Source organism: Ailuropoda melanoleuca, chromosome 14 (genome assembly GCF_002007445.2).
Source record: "Ailuropoda melanoleuca isolate Jingjing chromosome 14, ASM200744v2, whole genome shotgun sequence".
Lineage (NCBI taxonomy): Eukaryota > Metazoa > Chordata > Mammalia > Carnivora > Ursidae > Ailuropoda > Ailuropoda melanoleuca.
Genome location: NC_048231.1, coordinates 52,761,421 through 52,779,148, shown reverse-complemented (window position 1 = coordinate 52,779,148; position 17,728 = coordinate 52,761,421). Strand labels below are relative to the sequence as shown.

General features: G+C 38.5%; 1 protein-coding gene across 2 annotated transcripts in view; it reads right to left on the bottom strand.

Moving 5' to 3' along the window:
• L3MBTL4 (L3MBTL histone methyl-lysine binding protein 4) overlaps window positions 1-17,728 on the bottom strand; it is a 375,657-nt gene that overhangs the window by 41,545 nt on the left and 316,384 nt on the right. The window contains exon 16 of one of the 2 annotated variants that reach the window (XM_034642568.1): window positions 14,144-17,459. The exons of the other annotated variant lie outside the window; for it this stretch is intronic. Coding sequence (XP_034498459.1) covers window positions 17,410-17,459 — 50 coding nt within the window. The 3' untranslated portion in view covers window positions 14,144-17,409. Of the gene's footprint in view, window positions 1-14,143; window positions 17,460-17,728 lie in introns of those variants that run through there. 2 annotated transcript variants of the gene reach the window in all.

Sequence of the window (17,728 nt, the reverse complement as noted above, 5' to 3'; positions counted from 1 at the left end):
CATTTAAGCAAATGGCAAAAAAAGGTCAACTATCCTTGTTTGACCTTTGCAGCGGAAAGGGCAGTGAGCTACAAAATTCATATGTATTTTTTCCCATCTAACCTTCTGAGGTAAAAGAGACTCTCAATTTAAGTTTTGCAAATAGCTGGCTCTTACTTTGCCAATAGTGAAGAATTTTCTGTTTCAAGATTCAGTGAGTAAGTAGGCTAATGGGCATAAAGAATTCTGACATTGTTAGTTTTTAGAGAAAGAACAAGTCAACAAACTGGAAAATGTACTGCAATGGCTTGAAATTGGGCTATGCAAATTGAATGCCACTGATTTCTAAACTATAGTGCACTCTAGATGCGGGCAGAAGCCATTTACAACTCACATAATTCCTACAGAACGTTCTGTCAACTTACACTCTCCACCACAAATTTAATATCGGAAAAGCAAGTCCAATGTTGGAACATGTGATTATCAGTCTGCCCTGGTTTCTCATGTCTTCGTATTTTTAAAAGGTATAAGAAGGTGTCTTACATATTCCCAGCCTCTGTTGGCTCTTTACACTATACTGACGTAGTTAAGACATTTGCAATCTCTTTATGTGTATTAGTAAGACAACTGCTTACAGAGCTGAAATATAAATTTGATAAAGCAATAAATACTCTACAGAGAAAGGGGCAAAAGGGACTCGGTTCAAAAGTGCTACAGAACTCATTCAGGGCTGAGTGTCCACTGCAGGGCTGGCACGAGGCCAGGCCCAGACGATACAGGAATAAGCAAAGATTCCCGGCCGACGGGAAGTTCACAGTGGGCATAGCTAAGCGACGTCACAGCTAGGTACAAGGGCAGAGGAACTCACTGTTCTCGAGAGGTGACTGAAGGATGAACCGCGGCACGCAAGTGCTATTGAAGCGTCCGGCTCACAGGGCCCCTGGAGCTCGGTGCTTGTCACACGTCGTGCCTGTGTGACCGGTGTGCTGGCAAACACCGTCTCTCTTCTGAGGCTGCTTCAAGCTCCCTGCTTCGCTCCCTTCCTTGCAGACAGGCTGTCGGTGCTCTCGTGAGCTTGTCCGTTTAGTGACATCTGCCCCCCTGAAGCCTCTCACTGCTCCGTCTTTACAGCATCACTCGTCTCAGTGGGAGAAGTAATATGCTGAGACACCTGACCCATCTTTTTGGCAAACAGACTGTTGGCGCATGTCGCTGTCACTCTAGCCCCTGGAAATGTCTGTTCACGTTGGGGGGGCAGGGTGGTGGCCCGGGATGTAGGCTCTGCAGTAAGACCTGGGTTCAAATCCTGACTCCATCATCTTTGGCAGTGGCGTCAAGGGTATGATATACAATTCCTGTACCTTGGTTTCCTCTCAGTAAAACAGGGTGAAAACCAGGATCTTTAACACAGGACTGAAACTATCAGATCAGATCATCTCAGTAAATACACGCGGTATGCATACTGTCAGCTCATGGAAACACTCTGCAATCATCCTTCTCTTCTCTCCTTGCCGTCTGCCCCTGCTTCTCCTCTGATGTCCGGTTCACGTCTCCTCACCCTTCAGAAGTGGACGCCTTGTCACTTCCTCAGAGAAGCCTCGCTGACCCTCTGGCCCCCGTGCTGCTCTTTCCTGGCACTTACTTGGGCTGTAACCTGCCATGGTTTCATGTTCGTCACCCTTACTAGACCGTGTGCTCCGTGACAGCTGGGACCAGCTCTGCTCTTGGTCACTGTAGTCTCCTGCATGCCTAGAATAATGCTGGGTGTGCCGAACGTATGTTTTGAATGGCCACGTGACAGATGAAGGATTCTGGCACCAGCAAAACAGTTCTGTGGAAATGCCTCAAGGCCCTCACATGGTGAAGGGACAGCACCAAGTGGGTAGGCTCTAGCCTCTCTGCTCTCCTGGGAGCTCAGCTTTTATCTGTTTACTTCTAGATTACCCCATGACTCCATTCAAAGACACAAAATACAGTTTGAAAACTACTTGTTTTCATAACTCCAAGAATTTAATATCTTTTATCTAGGAATCTGAGATGTTATGACTAGATACTCCCGCACTGTCTGTTGAAGAAGCAACTCAATTTGCACACCTCTCTTATTTTTGGTGAACAGTTGTGACACCCCAAAACATAAAGAAAAGAGAAACCATTTTACCTACTGCAACTTCTCTGAGGAATTATCTAGAAGTATTTAAAGAAGTTTTAACCTTGGGTGGACTGGAGCTCCAAAGAAAATTTCTAACATTTTGGCATTTCTTCCAAGATTAATTTGTACGATAGACAACATCTGAGATTAGTATGGTCAGTTCACTCATAGTCAAGTACGTCTCAAATCACAAGGCCTTAAAATCATTAAGCACTGGATAGAGGTGTAGGCTTCTAAAGAGCTCAATCCAGACTGCTATGACCACCAAGACCATTGCTTGAGCAGGTATGTTTGAAAGTAGGTTTTCTCTGGCAGTGTATTCAAGATGAAGAATTTCTTCTAGGGCAGTGATTTAAAAAGATCTTTCAGGGAACAATCTCAATTTTAAGGTTAAACAGTAAAACAACTCAAACAAGGGTTATTTGAAAACTTATCCTCCAACCCCTAAGTTCAAAGAAGGGAAAAAATTAATCTTTTGATATAAACATAATGAAGAAACAAACAACTCCACCCCCTGCAATTTAGCCAAATGCAACTCTCTTCTGACAGACATGCCATGAGGGTTGGCCAATGGCGCAGAAAAAGTTAGTGACCGAACCCAGAGTCTCAGGCCCTCAGGGAAGAATCTCTCCATTACACTTTCAGGATACATGTGTGAAACACAGATGACTAAACTTTCATTCTCAGTCTCATCCCTGTATACACAAATTTGTGTTTCTTTTTTAAACAGACCAATATGGGGGCACCTGGGTGGCTCAGTTGGTTAAGTGTCTACCTTCCACTCAGGTCATGATCCCAGGGTCCTAGGATCCAGTCCCGCATCAGGCTCTCTGCTCTGCTTTGCTCAGCTCTCCCTCTGCCTGCCGCCGCCCCCCACCCCGCTCGTGCTCTCTCACTCTCTCTCTGACAAATAAATAAAATCTTAAAAAAAATAAAATAAACAGACCAATATATATGAACCGAGAAAGCAATTGCTTCTGCAAGTGGCCAGAGGGTGATTATCTAAAGGTGCATTTACCAGGAGGCTGAAAACACCTGGGTTTTTCCCTCTATTTTGTGTTAAAGCATGGCTTTGGGTAGATATGTCTGTATTTCTTTAAAATAAAAAGGATTGGGCTACAACATTTATTAACGGTAAGACGGTAAGACAGCAGTTCTGGCATCTCCAAGGAGAAATTTCTGACCAAGCAGAAAGGCATTCTTCTCAAGAAAAGGACTGTCCACAAACAGAGGAAGAATGTCAGAGACACTGAAATGGCTTTTGACACAGACTTCAGTGCCAATCTCTTCAACACAAAGCACAACCCCCCATCTCTGCAGGAGTTTGCTTTCATGTGTAAGGGAGGACTTAGCAAGGGTCAGAGAGGAAGCAGAATCACAAGGTGTCTAGAGTGCACTCACCCTGGGGGCCCAGTGGTGCACGAGGGGCCCTTCAGGAGGCTCAGCCAAAAGTGTTATTAACCCACCTCTGATGAGCACACAGAGAGATGCTGGAGTCCTGGTCCATATCTACAGTGCTTCGTTTTTAATGCCCTTTCCTATTAATTCTCCTTTGATCCGGTCAGCTACTACTTTTCTAGGTAGAGAAATGCTTTCCATCTGACAGGTGAGGAAACCAAGGCTCACAGTCTGAGTGGCTGAGCCTCATCAGGCGGCGAGTGTGAGACGGGGCTGGAAGTCAGTTCTCCCAGCTCTCCTTTGAATGACACCTCCCATGGAGCCACACAGCCAGTCTGCTCTGCGGCCGGTGTGCACTCTCGAGGAAAACCTAAGTTCTAAGTCTGTCATTTACCAGCTGTGTGATCTTGGACAAGTCCCCTGTCCTGCCTCCCAGTCATCTGAATAGTAAGGAAAATGGTAATCACAATCCATTAGACAGAAAAAAAGGCCAATAAACATGAATGTGCTGTAATATGGGAAGTGAGTGCCAGATGCATCTGTTACTATCCTTATAACCTCATACCACGGTGACATATTAAGGAAACAGCTAGTATTTGATGCCACTGCTAAGAAATTTTTTTTAAAGAGTGTGTTTTTCAAAGTTATAGAATAAAAACTAGGTAAAGTATATGAACGAAAATCTATGACCATCAGGGAAAAAAAATTTTTTTAAAGCCTCATCTTTCTAAAGGCAAATAAAAGAAAATAAAAGGTCACCAGGATAACTACATCTAGAATAGCTCAGGAATCTTGCCTTCTATTTTTTAAGTTTAGTTTCCAGTTTCCTTAAATACTTTTTATATTTTATTATTTATTTTCTTGTGGTTATTTTATAATCTGATTTTCTGCATATCAAAACCACTGAAGTCTTAGCAGTCAAAATCTGAAGGAAAATGGCATCATCTAAAATTATTCAAGGAAAAGAAAACAAATCATGAAAGAAAAGCATAAGAAAACAGTGAATGAAGGTGAACCATGTAAATAACAGAAGAAACTGTTGTCTTTGCTAATAAATAAAGTCTACGACATAAATGATACAGGATGAACCCCCACAAGGCAACAGTAACTATGGCAACAAGAAGAGATGAAATGTACTCAGAGTGACTGAACCAAATACCTAATTGATATACTAAGCATATTCAGGTATACTTTCATACGGTACTGAAGTAATATATGCCACTTATTTAGGCAAAATTACTCATTTTAATAGCTATTCCTTTAAGTTTATAAAGAGAGGGAAATTTCTCGTGTCTCTTAACTTACGTAATAGATCAGCATGACTTTTGAGAAAATAACCTAAGTGTCCTGGGGTCAGCAACAACAATCTCATTTTGTACTTCTCAGTAATGATTTTAAGGTCCAAAGAATTTTAGTTTAGAATTCTACCGTGACGACTGTCCAATGATATAGTTAAGAATCATTTACATATATTCAAGATATCGAATCCTGACTCTATTTAGACCAAGGTGCTTGACATCACCATTTATGTCTTCTCTCTCCACAGTCATGGAATGTCAAAACAGCAGTGCTGTCTAGGGCAGAGGAACCCAAGACAACGTTCCAGTGAAGGGCTTTTAAGAAAAGGAATTCCACTGCCTCATTCCCCCAACTGCTCCAGCATCTCGAACATTCTCTCCTCTCTAACCTTTCTGCTGTACCCTTTAGGGCAAGCCCTGAGCTCTTATTGGCTATATCCTTATGGGGTATAAATCCCAAGTTTAGAAAACTTTTCTTATAAAACAAGCATGTTCTCTTCAAGGAAACGGTGGATCCCGGCAGTTTCGTTTTGTTCTGCTCCAAAGCCTCTGTACCTGTCATCAAAGCAAAAAAATGTCGCACAACATCAACCTGTTGGAGGGATTCAGGTGTTTGCTTTCTTTGATCCCCACTATATTTGAAAGGTAACACTTCTTTGCTGTAACCTGGGAATATTTCCCTTTGGCACTAAAGTTACAGATGAGGGAGACAAGCGTGTAAACGCCCTGGGAGAGCCGGCAAACAAAAGGGAGAAAGGCTTTGCTCTTGGGAGCGTCCACTCTACCCACGAGTCATGCAATTCCTCCACGTTCATAGGATGTGGGAAGGGAATATCCACATCCCTCAAATCAGGGAACAAGGCGAACTTACTAGACTTCCCCCATCACCTTGCCTGGGATGATGTGCCTTGAGTCTAAAAACCTAGGAAGCCCATTTTGGCCCTGGAGAAAGAATACGGTGCAGTGTTGGAACACAAGCTGTGATCCTGTTCCAGAAAAAAAGTCCTGTTTCTCTCGTTGTCTCTGGGTTGCCACTCTTCACAACTCTGGGCAGAATACAAGTGAAGGCTCCTCAGCTAGACAACTGGTGTCTGCTCACCACCCCCTCACAATGTCCAAAGGACTGGCTAAGCATGCCGCCTGGGGAGGTTGGGACAGGTGAAGTGTGTTCTCCCATAACCAGAGACGGTGTCAGTGCGGGGAAGAGGATGTGTCAGAGGCAGACTGCAGTTGGAGAGGGTTATTTTTGGACTACTCCAAGGAAGCGTATGGCATGACTGCCCACACGGCACCAGACTTGGTGCTGTGGAATTGAGTTTTCAGAGTTGTCAGTCCTTCAAGTCTTATAACTAAAAATAAGTATCTACTTATTAAAGCAGATTTATTTTTACTCAGACCTTTTTTTTATTCTTGCACTATAACTTTTCTCCGCATTTGAATTTTCAAAATATTTTGTCAATAATGCTTATATGTTCAAAATCCATAAGCTATAAACTATATCTAGATTCCATCCAAAAAAAAAACAACAAAAACAACTGTCTTTCTCATTTTTATGTGCTTCCGGAACTTGACAGGAAGAGTTTTCTTGAAAAGAAGGGTGAAGGGAATTTTTGGAAAGATAATACAGAGCATATTAAAAAACAAGCTAAAAAAAAAAAAAAGCTCAAGATATCCTAGAAGGAAGGCTAAGAGGCACTCGGACCACTCCACTTACTTCCAAGAATTTTCCTCCTGCTTCGAGCCTCATTGGCGGCTATGCTGAAGCTACCAGCAGGCCCACGAGTGTAGGTGTTTCAGAGCTTCTGGCAGAGAAACGAACTCATCATTCAAATCTCGGCACCTCCAAAATCTCTATCTATCTCAACACCTCTAATCTCAGCTGGTCTCTAAATTGGGACTCAGTGCTCTGCTATTTATTTTTTAAAGCAAAGTTAAGGCTAATAGCTTCCTTTTTCATGAGAAACTTTTTTTACATTCAATTCTACCTTGAAAGTCCTTATTATTAATATTTTAACTGACATCTAAAGAAAGTAGCAGACTGCCTGGGGGAGAGTGTTATCAAGAACAGAGGCAGTATCAATGCCCCACAAGAACCAGTATGTCCTATGTGGTCTTACAGCGCTACAGAAGTCTGTTACTGCTGTTAATGTCTTTCTAGCCTGCAATTGACAAGATCCATTACCTCTGCCTGTTATCCATCAGTTTCCTTTCACTTAATTCTCAGAATGTCCACCTTGACTTAATTGTGGATACCAAGCTCCTGTCCTTAGAATCCCCTATCAGCCACCCGCAAATAGTTCCCTACCTCTCCCCACGGACTCCAGCTTGCTCCATCCCTCTATCTGGCCCACATCACACCAAGTACTGTTGAGGCATCACAGAGATACTAAGTACTACAATCACATAAAAAAAAAAAAAAAGGTCAATGCTTTGTTTTTGACAGCAGTTTTGGGTTTATAGAAAAGTTGACCAGATAGTACAGAGGGTTCCTACAGTCCCCCTCTCCTAAAAACCACTGATTTTATTTTTTTGGCTGTTTCTATAGTTCTGCCTTTTATAGAATATTATGTAGCTGAAATCATAGAGTATATAGTCTTCTCAGATTGGCTTCTTTCACTTACCGATATGCCAGTTCTTTGTAATGTTAATAATATTCCACTGTATAGCCATACAGTTTATCCATTCACTTACTTTAGGACATCTTGCTGGCTTCCAGCTTTCAGTGATTAGGAACAAAGCTTCTATAAACATTTGTGTGCAAGTTTCTGTGTAAACAAGAGTTTCAAACTCATTAGGGTAAATACCTAGGAGCAGGAATGTTCATATGGTAGTTCTCTGTTTAGTTTTAGAAAGAAACTTCCAGACTCTCCCAGCCATACTGTTTTGTGTTCTCAGCAACACTGAGTGACAGTCCCTGTTGCCCCACATCCTCACTGGTTTGGGGAATTTCAGCCATGCCAGCAGGTGTATAGAGTATTGCATTGTTGTAATTTGCGGTTCCCTGATGACAGACAATGTTGAGCATCTTTTCATGCGCTCATTTGTGTCTGTGTCTGTGCCTGCTGAAGCGTCTGTTCATATCTTTGCCCTCTTAAAAAGTGGGCTGTCTTCTTATGGTTAATTTTTAACAGTTCTTTGTATATTTTGGACACAAGTCTTTTATCAGATATATGTTTTCCAAATATTTTCTCCCAGTCTGTGGCTTGTCTTTTCACTTGCTTGACAGAGTCTTTCACAGAACAGAAGTTTTAAGTTTTTATGGAATTCAACTTCTCACGTTTCTCTTTTATGGATTGTGCCTTTGGTGTCGTATTTAAGAACTCATTGCCAAACACAAGGTCATTTAGATTTTCTCCCATGTTGTCTTCTGGAAGTTTTATAGTTTTGTGTCTTACATTGAGGTCTGTGATCCATATTAAATTTGTTGCCCTTGTGATGTCTTTATTTTTTTTGTCTTTTCTTTCTCCCTTCTCTGATTTTAATGGAACATCACATAATGATTTTCTCTCCTTTCTTGGCATATTAATTATACTTTCTTTAAGATTTCATTCATTTCTCTTATCTATAAGCTAGAATCATCCCATACATTGTTGTTATGATGATTTTGAAAAACATCTGAACTGTGATTTATTACACCAATTATATGGTCTAATAAATGAATATGAAAAGCAGGAGATTTTAATTTACCTCCATTTGCTCCTTCTTTAATGACCTATCTGTATATAGGTCTGCCTTTCTGATCCATATCATTTTCTTTTTCTTTGAAGTACTTCTTTTAACATTTCTTTCAAGGCAAAATCCCCTCAGTTTTCTTTGTCTGAAAAAGTCTTTATTCCTTCACTTTTGAAGAATAACTTCCCTGTGTTCAGAGAATTTGTTTTTTTTTTCTTTTAACACTTTAAATATTTCACCCTATTCTCCTTTTGCTTAGAGGGCTTCTGAAGAAAGTCCATGTAATTTTTATCATTGCTTCTCTATAGGTAAGGTGCTTTTTTCTCTGACTTGTTTCAAGATTCTCTGTCTTTAATTTTTTTGTAGTTTGAATATGATATACGTAGGTGTAGAATTTTTCATATTCATCCTCCTTAGTGTTTTTGTGCTTCCTGGATCTGGGGTTTGCTGTCTGTCAATTTTGGAAAATTCTCAGCCATTATCATTTCAAATATTTCTTCTGCTCCTGTTTATATTTCTTCAGATTTTCCCGTTACATGTATTTTACACTCTGTAATGGTTCCTCCGTTTAGCTATTCTGTAGCATCTTTTTCATTTTCCTCTTTGCTTTTCAGTTTTAGCAAGTTCTACTAACATAGCTTCAAGCTCACTGATCCTTTCATTGGCCATATCCAGTCTAATGATGAACCTATCCAAAGCTTTCTTCATTTCTCTTACAGTGTTTTTGATTTCTAGCATTTCCTGTTGATTTGTTTTTAGAGTTTCCATCTCTCTGCCTATATTACTTCTCTATTTTTGCATGTTGTCTTTTTTTCCATTAGAGTTCTTACCATAGTTATATAATTACATATTTATATCATGGTTAATTCCAAAATGTCTGCCATATTGGAGCCTGGTTCTGATGCTTGCTTTATCTCTTTAGTCTGGGGTTGTTTGCTTGTTTGTTTTGCCTCTTAGCATGCTTTGTAGTTTTTGTTGAAAGCCAGACATGATGTTTCAGATAATAGGAACTTAGGTAAAAGGTCTTTGGTGTGAGATTTTATTTTAAAACAGGTATGAGCAATTAGGTGGATCAATGTTTGGTTCATCTGTATATGTCAGAGGCTTCAACATCCCCTAGTGTCCTGTTTCTTTCTCTACTGTCTTTGGTTTTCCCTAGAAACTCCTTAAACAGAGTCTGTGACTCAGAGTTCTCTGTTATAAATCTACTGTTATTATATTGCAGTCTTACCGATGTGGTGGTCAATGTATTGGTGGGGGAAGTCAATGTATTGGCACTGATGTGCCAATGTTAATACCAGATGGAGTAGACTTTAGGGAAAGAAGTACTAGGAGAAATGAAGATATATTTCAAAATGATAAAAGGGGAAATTGATTTGGAATATATAATAATTTTATGTTTACATGAACCTAATAATATCATCTGAAAATATATATAGTAAAAGGAGAAATAATTAATTCCACAATCATAGAAGAGGGACCCTTTAGAGTCTTCTGATTAAAACAAGTTTTCTGGTTTTGATTTTTTTTGTTTATGGGCCTGAGTCCCTGTGACCTTAAGAAGTGTTTCTTTTTTTTTATTTTTATTTATTTATTTATTTATTTTTTATTATATTATGTTAGTCACCATACAGTACATCCCTGGTTTTTGATGTAAGGTTCGATGATTCAATAGTTGTGTATAACACCCAGTGCACCATGCAAAATGTGCCCTTCTTACTACCCATCACCAGCCTATCCCATTCCCCCACCCTCCTCCCCTCTGAAGCCCGCAGTTTGTTTCTCAGAGTCCATAGCCTTTTTTTTCCCCCCTTCCCTTATGTGAGATACATAGCCAGAGGGGATTGGAACTGTTTAACTGCCTTTCCCCCAGCACATATAAACAACTGGCAAAACAGTTTCTCTTGAGGGCAGGAACTCCATTCTCTGATGGATCTGAAAGAGTTGCTGATTTTCAGTTTGTTCAGCTTGTTTCTTGTGAGGATGAGAGTGATGACTTACACATCAGAACTGAAACCAACAACTTGTGTTTTACCTGTGATGATTCCCATGGACAAACAGTGTCAGTAAGAAGGCTGTGGTAGAGTCACTTCTTCCCTCAGTTCCCTGTGAGAGCAAACCCATAGGGCATGAACCCCAAGAAGGCCCTTAAAATTCAGTGTATACACAGCTCATCGCATAAGTCAGTTTTCTAAATAATATAATACACAAAGTGTAACCACTGATAGTTTTCTATGTTTGTAACTATCCTTTACCTAAACTAAAAATCTTCACCAAATTTAAAGGACACGTGACTGGTAGTCTCTAACCTAATGAAGAAATCATGTAGTAAGCATGAAATTCACTATTAGGGATCACAGGGCACTTCTAAAGTCTGAGCAATCAGTGTCTGTGGAGCTGCAACTGGGGTCATTGCTGGTCTGAAGGGTCATGCCACACAGAGGTAGACAGATGCTTGGGACAGAGAGAACACTAATTTCAAACATGAGCCTCAAAAAACCACCCCCCCAAAACCGAAAACCCAGAGCTGATATAACTATCAATTTGCCATTAAGCTCCTTCTCTCAGACACTCTCTGTAGCATGCTCCAGGGTAAGGAGCAACAACATTCCTTCAGTGGTGGCCAGTCCCACAAATGTCCACATATAATTGTATGAGTTTTTACTGTGTCTTTGTTTTAAATGTAAAGGCTGAAAAAAATAAATACGTTCATGAATGAGCCTTTAATTAAATAAATTATGGTAGAATCACCTAGTGAAATTTTGTGGCTGTTAAGCAAGACTATGGCAGGAGTTCTACCCCCCTCATGATGGAGTAGCTTCAGTAGACCAGCACTCCTACAAAGGATGACAAGAAAAGCAGGCCCACAGATGATTCAGACTGGTATTATAAGGCACAGAATTAGTAACTGTGACTAATGTGTTTAAGAAATTAGATGGCAAAATAAAGAATCTTCCTCAAGAATTATAACCTATTTTAAACATTGTAATGTGTTGGGACACCTGGGTGGCTCAAGTCAGTTAAGCGTCCAACTCTTGGTTTTGGCTCAGGTCATGATCTCGGGGTCGTGAGAATGAGCTCCACATCAGGCTCCACACTCAGAAGGGAGTCTGTCTGAGGCTCTCTCTCTCCCTCTTCCCCTTGCCCCATCTCTCTCTCTCTAATAAATAAATAAATAATCATAATGTGAAAATTCCAGAACTGAAATATGCAAAGAGTTAACTGAAAATTCATTGGGGAGAGCAGTTTGGAGACTGTTGAAGAGAGCATTAGTGATCCTGAGGAAAGGTTAGTGGAAAAAAAAAATCCAACTGAAGCATATAGTTCAAAACAGAAGGAAAACATGGAAGGTAGCATATAAGACATATAAAAAGAAACAGTGTAATATATTTGTAGATGGAGTTTTAAAAGAAGGAAGAGAATGGAGCATAAGCAATATTTGAAAAGATAACAGTCAAGAAAAATTTCCAAGTAATGAAAGCCAAATATATACCCATAGACTTAAGAAGCACTATGATTCTCCCAAAGACAGAGAAATACATCTGAGCACTTCATAATAAAACTTCTGAAAATCAAAGACAACAAAATAATCTAAGCAGCTGGGAACAATAAGATACACTCCAACACACTCCCTTCAAAGGAGACACAATAAAACCTCAAATGACTTCTTGAGGAAAGGTCAGAAGACAATGATACATCATCTTTAGAACCAGGAAAAAATTAACTGCCAATCCAAAATTCTATAACCAGCAAAAATATTCTTCAAAAGTTAAGGCAAAAGAAAGGCATTTATGGAAAATAAACAACATAGCTAGGAGACATTCTAAAAGAAATACAAAAAGGAACATTTCACAGAGGAAAAATGATCCTATACAAAGATGGATATGACACTAGCTATGATATCTACTAAAAGAACAATAAAAATGTACAACCAACAAGGTAATGTAGGGAAAATAGTATAATAAAATAAATTCTTGGTTAATAAAAAATAAAGCAAGAAATATAAAAACAAACATGACACTATTAAGAAAAATAGAGAACAATTATTAAAATGATAGCTATAAACCCAACCCAACTTAATGGTAATAACATTGCATATAAATGTATTAAATACTCCAATTAAAAGACTACTGCAATCAGATGGATATCAAAGTAAATATCACATGGCGCTTGCAAGAGAACTACTGAAATATAAACACAGACATGAGAATATGAAAGGATGGAAAGACTAACGCTAACCGTCCAAACATTAACCAGAGAAAACTGATGTGCCAATGTTAATACCAGATGGAGTAGACTTTAGGGAAAGAAGTACTAGGAGAAATGAAGATATATTTCAAAATGATAAAAGGGGAAATTGATTTGGAATATATAATAATTTTATGTTTACATGAACCTAATAATATCATCTGAAAATATATATAGTAAAAGGAGAAATAATTAATTCCACAATCATAGAAGAGGGATTTAGCACATTTCTCTGAGGAACCAACAGAAAAAGAAAAAAAAATCAGTAAAAATAAAGAAGAGCTAATAACATGATTAACAAACTCATTGTTCAGAATATGTTCTCTGACCATGGTAGAATAAAGCTAAAAATCAATAAAGAAAAGATAATAAAATCCCCAAGTATCTGGAAATGAAACATTATACATCAACCCATAGATAAAATTATCTACAGTGTAAATGAGAAAATACTTTGAATTAAATCATTATGAAATTTGATGTCGAAAAATAGTTTAATGTAGGAAAGTGACCTTAGATTAATACTAATAGCTTTAAGTGCATACATTAAAAATAAATGATCCAAGCAATCATTTAAAGAAATCCAGGAAACAATAATAATAAAGAACAAAAAAAGTGGAATCAGTAAGACTGAAATATAATAACAGAAGAGAAAACAAATGCACAGTAGGAAAAAATCAACATAGTCCAAAGTAAGAAATTTTAAAAATCTAGAGTACTCAGTCTATTAAGGAAACTGAATCTTTAATTAAAATTCCTCCCATTAATGAAGTCAGAGGCTCAGATAGCTTTTCTGGTGAATTTATCTGAATAGTTAGAAATATCACTATTCTTACATAAATTCTTTGTGGGAAGGGAAAAAGAGCACACACTTCCCAATTCATTTCATGAGGTCATCATACTCTTCATACCAAAACATAATGAGGTCTTTACAAGAAACAAAATTCAGAGACCAACTTCTCTTATGAACATATTTGAAAAAGTCCTTTATAAAATATAGGCAGTTCTCACTCGACATGGTAGTTGGACTGTAAAAATAACTGCAAGTTGAAAGTGAGCTCAATACAAGGTGAGCTTAATAACTAATGGGGAAAACTGGTTTCTCCATGACCTTGGCAAATTTTGATCAAAATATTAAAAATCTCTTACTGCTGATTATAATTGTATAGGGAGATTTAAAAAATAGTAGTGGTAACATTTTTAGTACACTGTGATTTAAAACATTAAAAACACTGAGATAAAGTGTTTTATTTCTTTCTAAAAAACTTATCAGAGGTGAGCACTGTTGTCTTTCCTCTTGTCCTATACGTATGATACAGAGCAAGCATCGTTTCTATGCTCGGTAAATTGGCATGTTCTTTTCCAAGTTTGGATCAGCCTCCAGCATTTTATCTTTTACATCTACAAGGGTGTGAAATATCTCTGAGGGTCCCTTTAACGTGAAGGGATCTTTTTTTTTGCCAGTGTCATTTCCTGCAGGACATATTCACCTGTTTGTCCCAGTCATCTTCTCATTTATGTCCCAGAGTCTGTTTTCACTGAATTTTTCTGACAGCACAGTTAGAGTCTCTCGAACGGGGGCAGTGCCAGCATCTCCATGGTTGGCTATTTTTCCTATAAATCTGTTGACGTTTGATTTGAATTTCACTTCCAGTGTTATCACTTTGTTTCTTTATCATACTTTCATATGTGGGAGCCAATGGAGTATCCACTTTTGTAAAACATCCCATGTGTTTATCACTGGAGCAAGTAGGCCACACAACTACCCACTTTGCTGTCAGTGTGTAAGCTGAATAACAGATGTGCTTAGACCAATCACTTACAGCCTTTGAAAGAAGAGACATTATTGGTCACTGATCATTATGCAGATCTGTTAGTTAGGTAGTGATTTGTGGACTAATGGGCTAGCACTTTGTACAATGGCCCGCAGTTAACATACTGTGGTAACTGAAAGCTGAACTGTGTTGTGAGGGGACTGGAATTATTTAATTAAACCATGGTAACTGAAATTCACTGCATATGCAGCAAGGTGAGGTCTACCTGTATTGGTAAAGAAATACTGGTTCTATGTTTTGATCGGGGTGCTGGTACATGAATATTCATTTATTGAAATTCATTGAGTAATACACATATAATTTACATATTTTCCCAAAAATATGATAAACCTCAATAAGAAATTTCCTTAAGAATCATTATAATTCACCACATTAACAGAATAAAGAGAAAAACCATGTGATCATCCAAATAGATGCAGAAAAAGCATTTGTTAAAATTCAAACCTTATTCATAAAAATAAAAACACAAACTAAAAGAGGAGGCAGTTTTCTCAAACTAAAAGGGCACTACAAAAATCTATAGTAAACCGCATATTTAATCGTAAACTTCTGAATGCTTTCCTCCTGAGACTGAGAATGAGACAAAGATACCTTGCTATCACATATCTATTCAACATGATACTGGAGGTCCTGGCTCGGAGAAACTCCCTAACATTACTGGAAACTATTACAGAATGCCTAATTAAATGGAAGGATGTACCATGCTCATGAATTAGAGAATGCCAATTCACCTGGAATCGATCTATACACTCACTGCAATTCCAGTCAAAATCAGAGTATGTTGTTTGGTGTGTGTGTGTGTGTGTGTGTATGTGTGTGTAAATAGACAAGCTCTATAGATATGCAAAGGAACAAGAACAGCCAGGCAATCCCAAAGAAAAAGAACAAAGTGCGAGGAGTGGCGTTTTTGGCTCTCAGGATTTATGATACAAAGTTAAAAAGTTATAGTAATTAAACCAGTACGGTATTGGCATGAGAATAGACAAGCCAAAGGAACACAATCCAGAAACAGACCCATACGTACAGGGTCACTTGATTTATGATGAGCAACAGGGGAAAAGTAGGTCTTTTTAACTAAATGGTGCTGGGTCAACTGAATATTCATATAAAAAGTGAATTTTGGCTCCTATGCTATGCCATGTATAAAAAAATTAGCTCCAGGTGATTTTTAATCTGAAAGATCAAACAATAAAGATTCTAGAATAAAAAACAGCAGAATATCTTCATGAACATATAATAGGCAAATTTTTTTTAAACAGGACACTAGAATATTAGAAGTGCTAACCAAAATGGAAAGGATTAATGGACTCTATTAAAATTTGGACATTGTATGTATCACAAGGCACCATTAAGAGAGAGAAATGGCAAATCATAGACTGGAGATGATATTTGCAATATATCTAACCAACAATGGACTTGTTTACAGACATCAAGAATTCCTATACATCAATAAGAAAAGGACAATCTAAAAGACAAATGGGAAAGGTACTTCACAGAGGATATTCAAATAGCCAATAAACACGAAAATGTGTTCAAGCCCATTTGGCCTCAGGGAAATGCAAAATTAAAAGCACAATTAAATAGTACTGCAAACCCAAATAAATGGCTAAGATTAGGGACTGACAATATTAACTGCGGGCAAGGATGTGGAGTCCCCACAATCCCCAAACTGTGCCAGCAAGAATGCACCGCTGCAACCACTTTGTAAAAATGTTTGACACCAGCTCCTAAATGCAAACCCATTCAATGACCCAGAAATTTCCCTCTTTGGTTTGTACCCAACAGAAATGCACACACAGGTCCACCAAATCACATACAAGAATGTTCCTAGCAGAACCACTGCTGAGAGGGCAAGACTGAAAGCCACCAATATTAAAATGGACAGATAAATTGTGGCATCTTCATAAAATGGAGTAATACTGAGTATTGAGAATAAGCAAAGAAGCAAAGCATGATTCGAATGAATCTCACAAACATAAGGTTGGCAAAAAGAGTCAGATATAAAAGGACACGCATTGTGTGATCTCAATTATAAAATGTTCAAAACAGGGCAAAGCAACTGACAGTGATGGAAATCAGAAGAGTGACTGTCCTGGCAGGAGGTGGTAACTGGACAGCATGACGCGGGCTTCCACTCAGATTCTATTTCTTGACACAAGTGGTGATTCAATGAGGGTAATCTCTTGAACTCGTCTAAAATGATTACTTAAAAAATTTAAAAAAACAGAACCTAGTAGGTGTACACGCAATGACTTAGAAAGACAGCCATGACCCATCAGCAACTAGAGAAAAAAGTTCACCAAATATGATTCTATGCTGGTAGCAAAACAAAAAAGTGAATTATTATATCCAAAATAAATGTGTGAGGGACTTATTAACAATGTTTACATTTTTCATGCTTATCTCTAATTTTTTTGCTTTATGAAATTTTTGGATTTGTAAAAAAGTGAGCCTTTGTTACACATTGGAGAACAAAAACAGTAAACAGCTAAAAGCTTTCTAGCTGAACATTCCACAATACCAGATGTCCCCTGGGGTTAGGCACTGTGGCGGCCTGGACAGCGCCATGCATCTGCGGTACCCGGTAGCTGAGCTTTAGCTGCTCTGGTTATGGGCTAAGAGGGCAAAAGGGCAGGTACTCAGTGGAATGCACTTTAATTAGCTTCACTCTACTTGTCCTCAAAGGAGATTTTGTGCAGTTCTCTGTGGAACATTCACTGAGCAAAGGTAAAAACCTGAAAGACCCTACACAGATGCTTGACTCCAGTCCAGAGAAGGGATGTGGCGCAGCAGATACGACAACAATATCGTCAGGCATTCTTTTCTCTGCGAACTACCGTCTGCCATGTCTCATGCATACACCCAATATACTTGCCTGTAAACCTGTAGAAGAGTAAGGCAAACTCTAACTTCCGTCACTCGATGTTTTCCTCAATAAATTTATGTAGCTAATTAAAAATGTCTACAATCCAATCTTACTTTTATACATAGTTATGGTAAAGGAAAGTGTCATATCTCTAAGAAGAATCCTTGAAAATTATGGGTAGGTTTTTTATATCTGTGCCAAGAAGAGCTATTGTGAATAAAACCATTTAGAAAACAAAGATGTTTCCAAGTAAAAATTGAAAACATGCCCAAGACATGAAAAACAC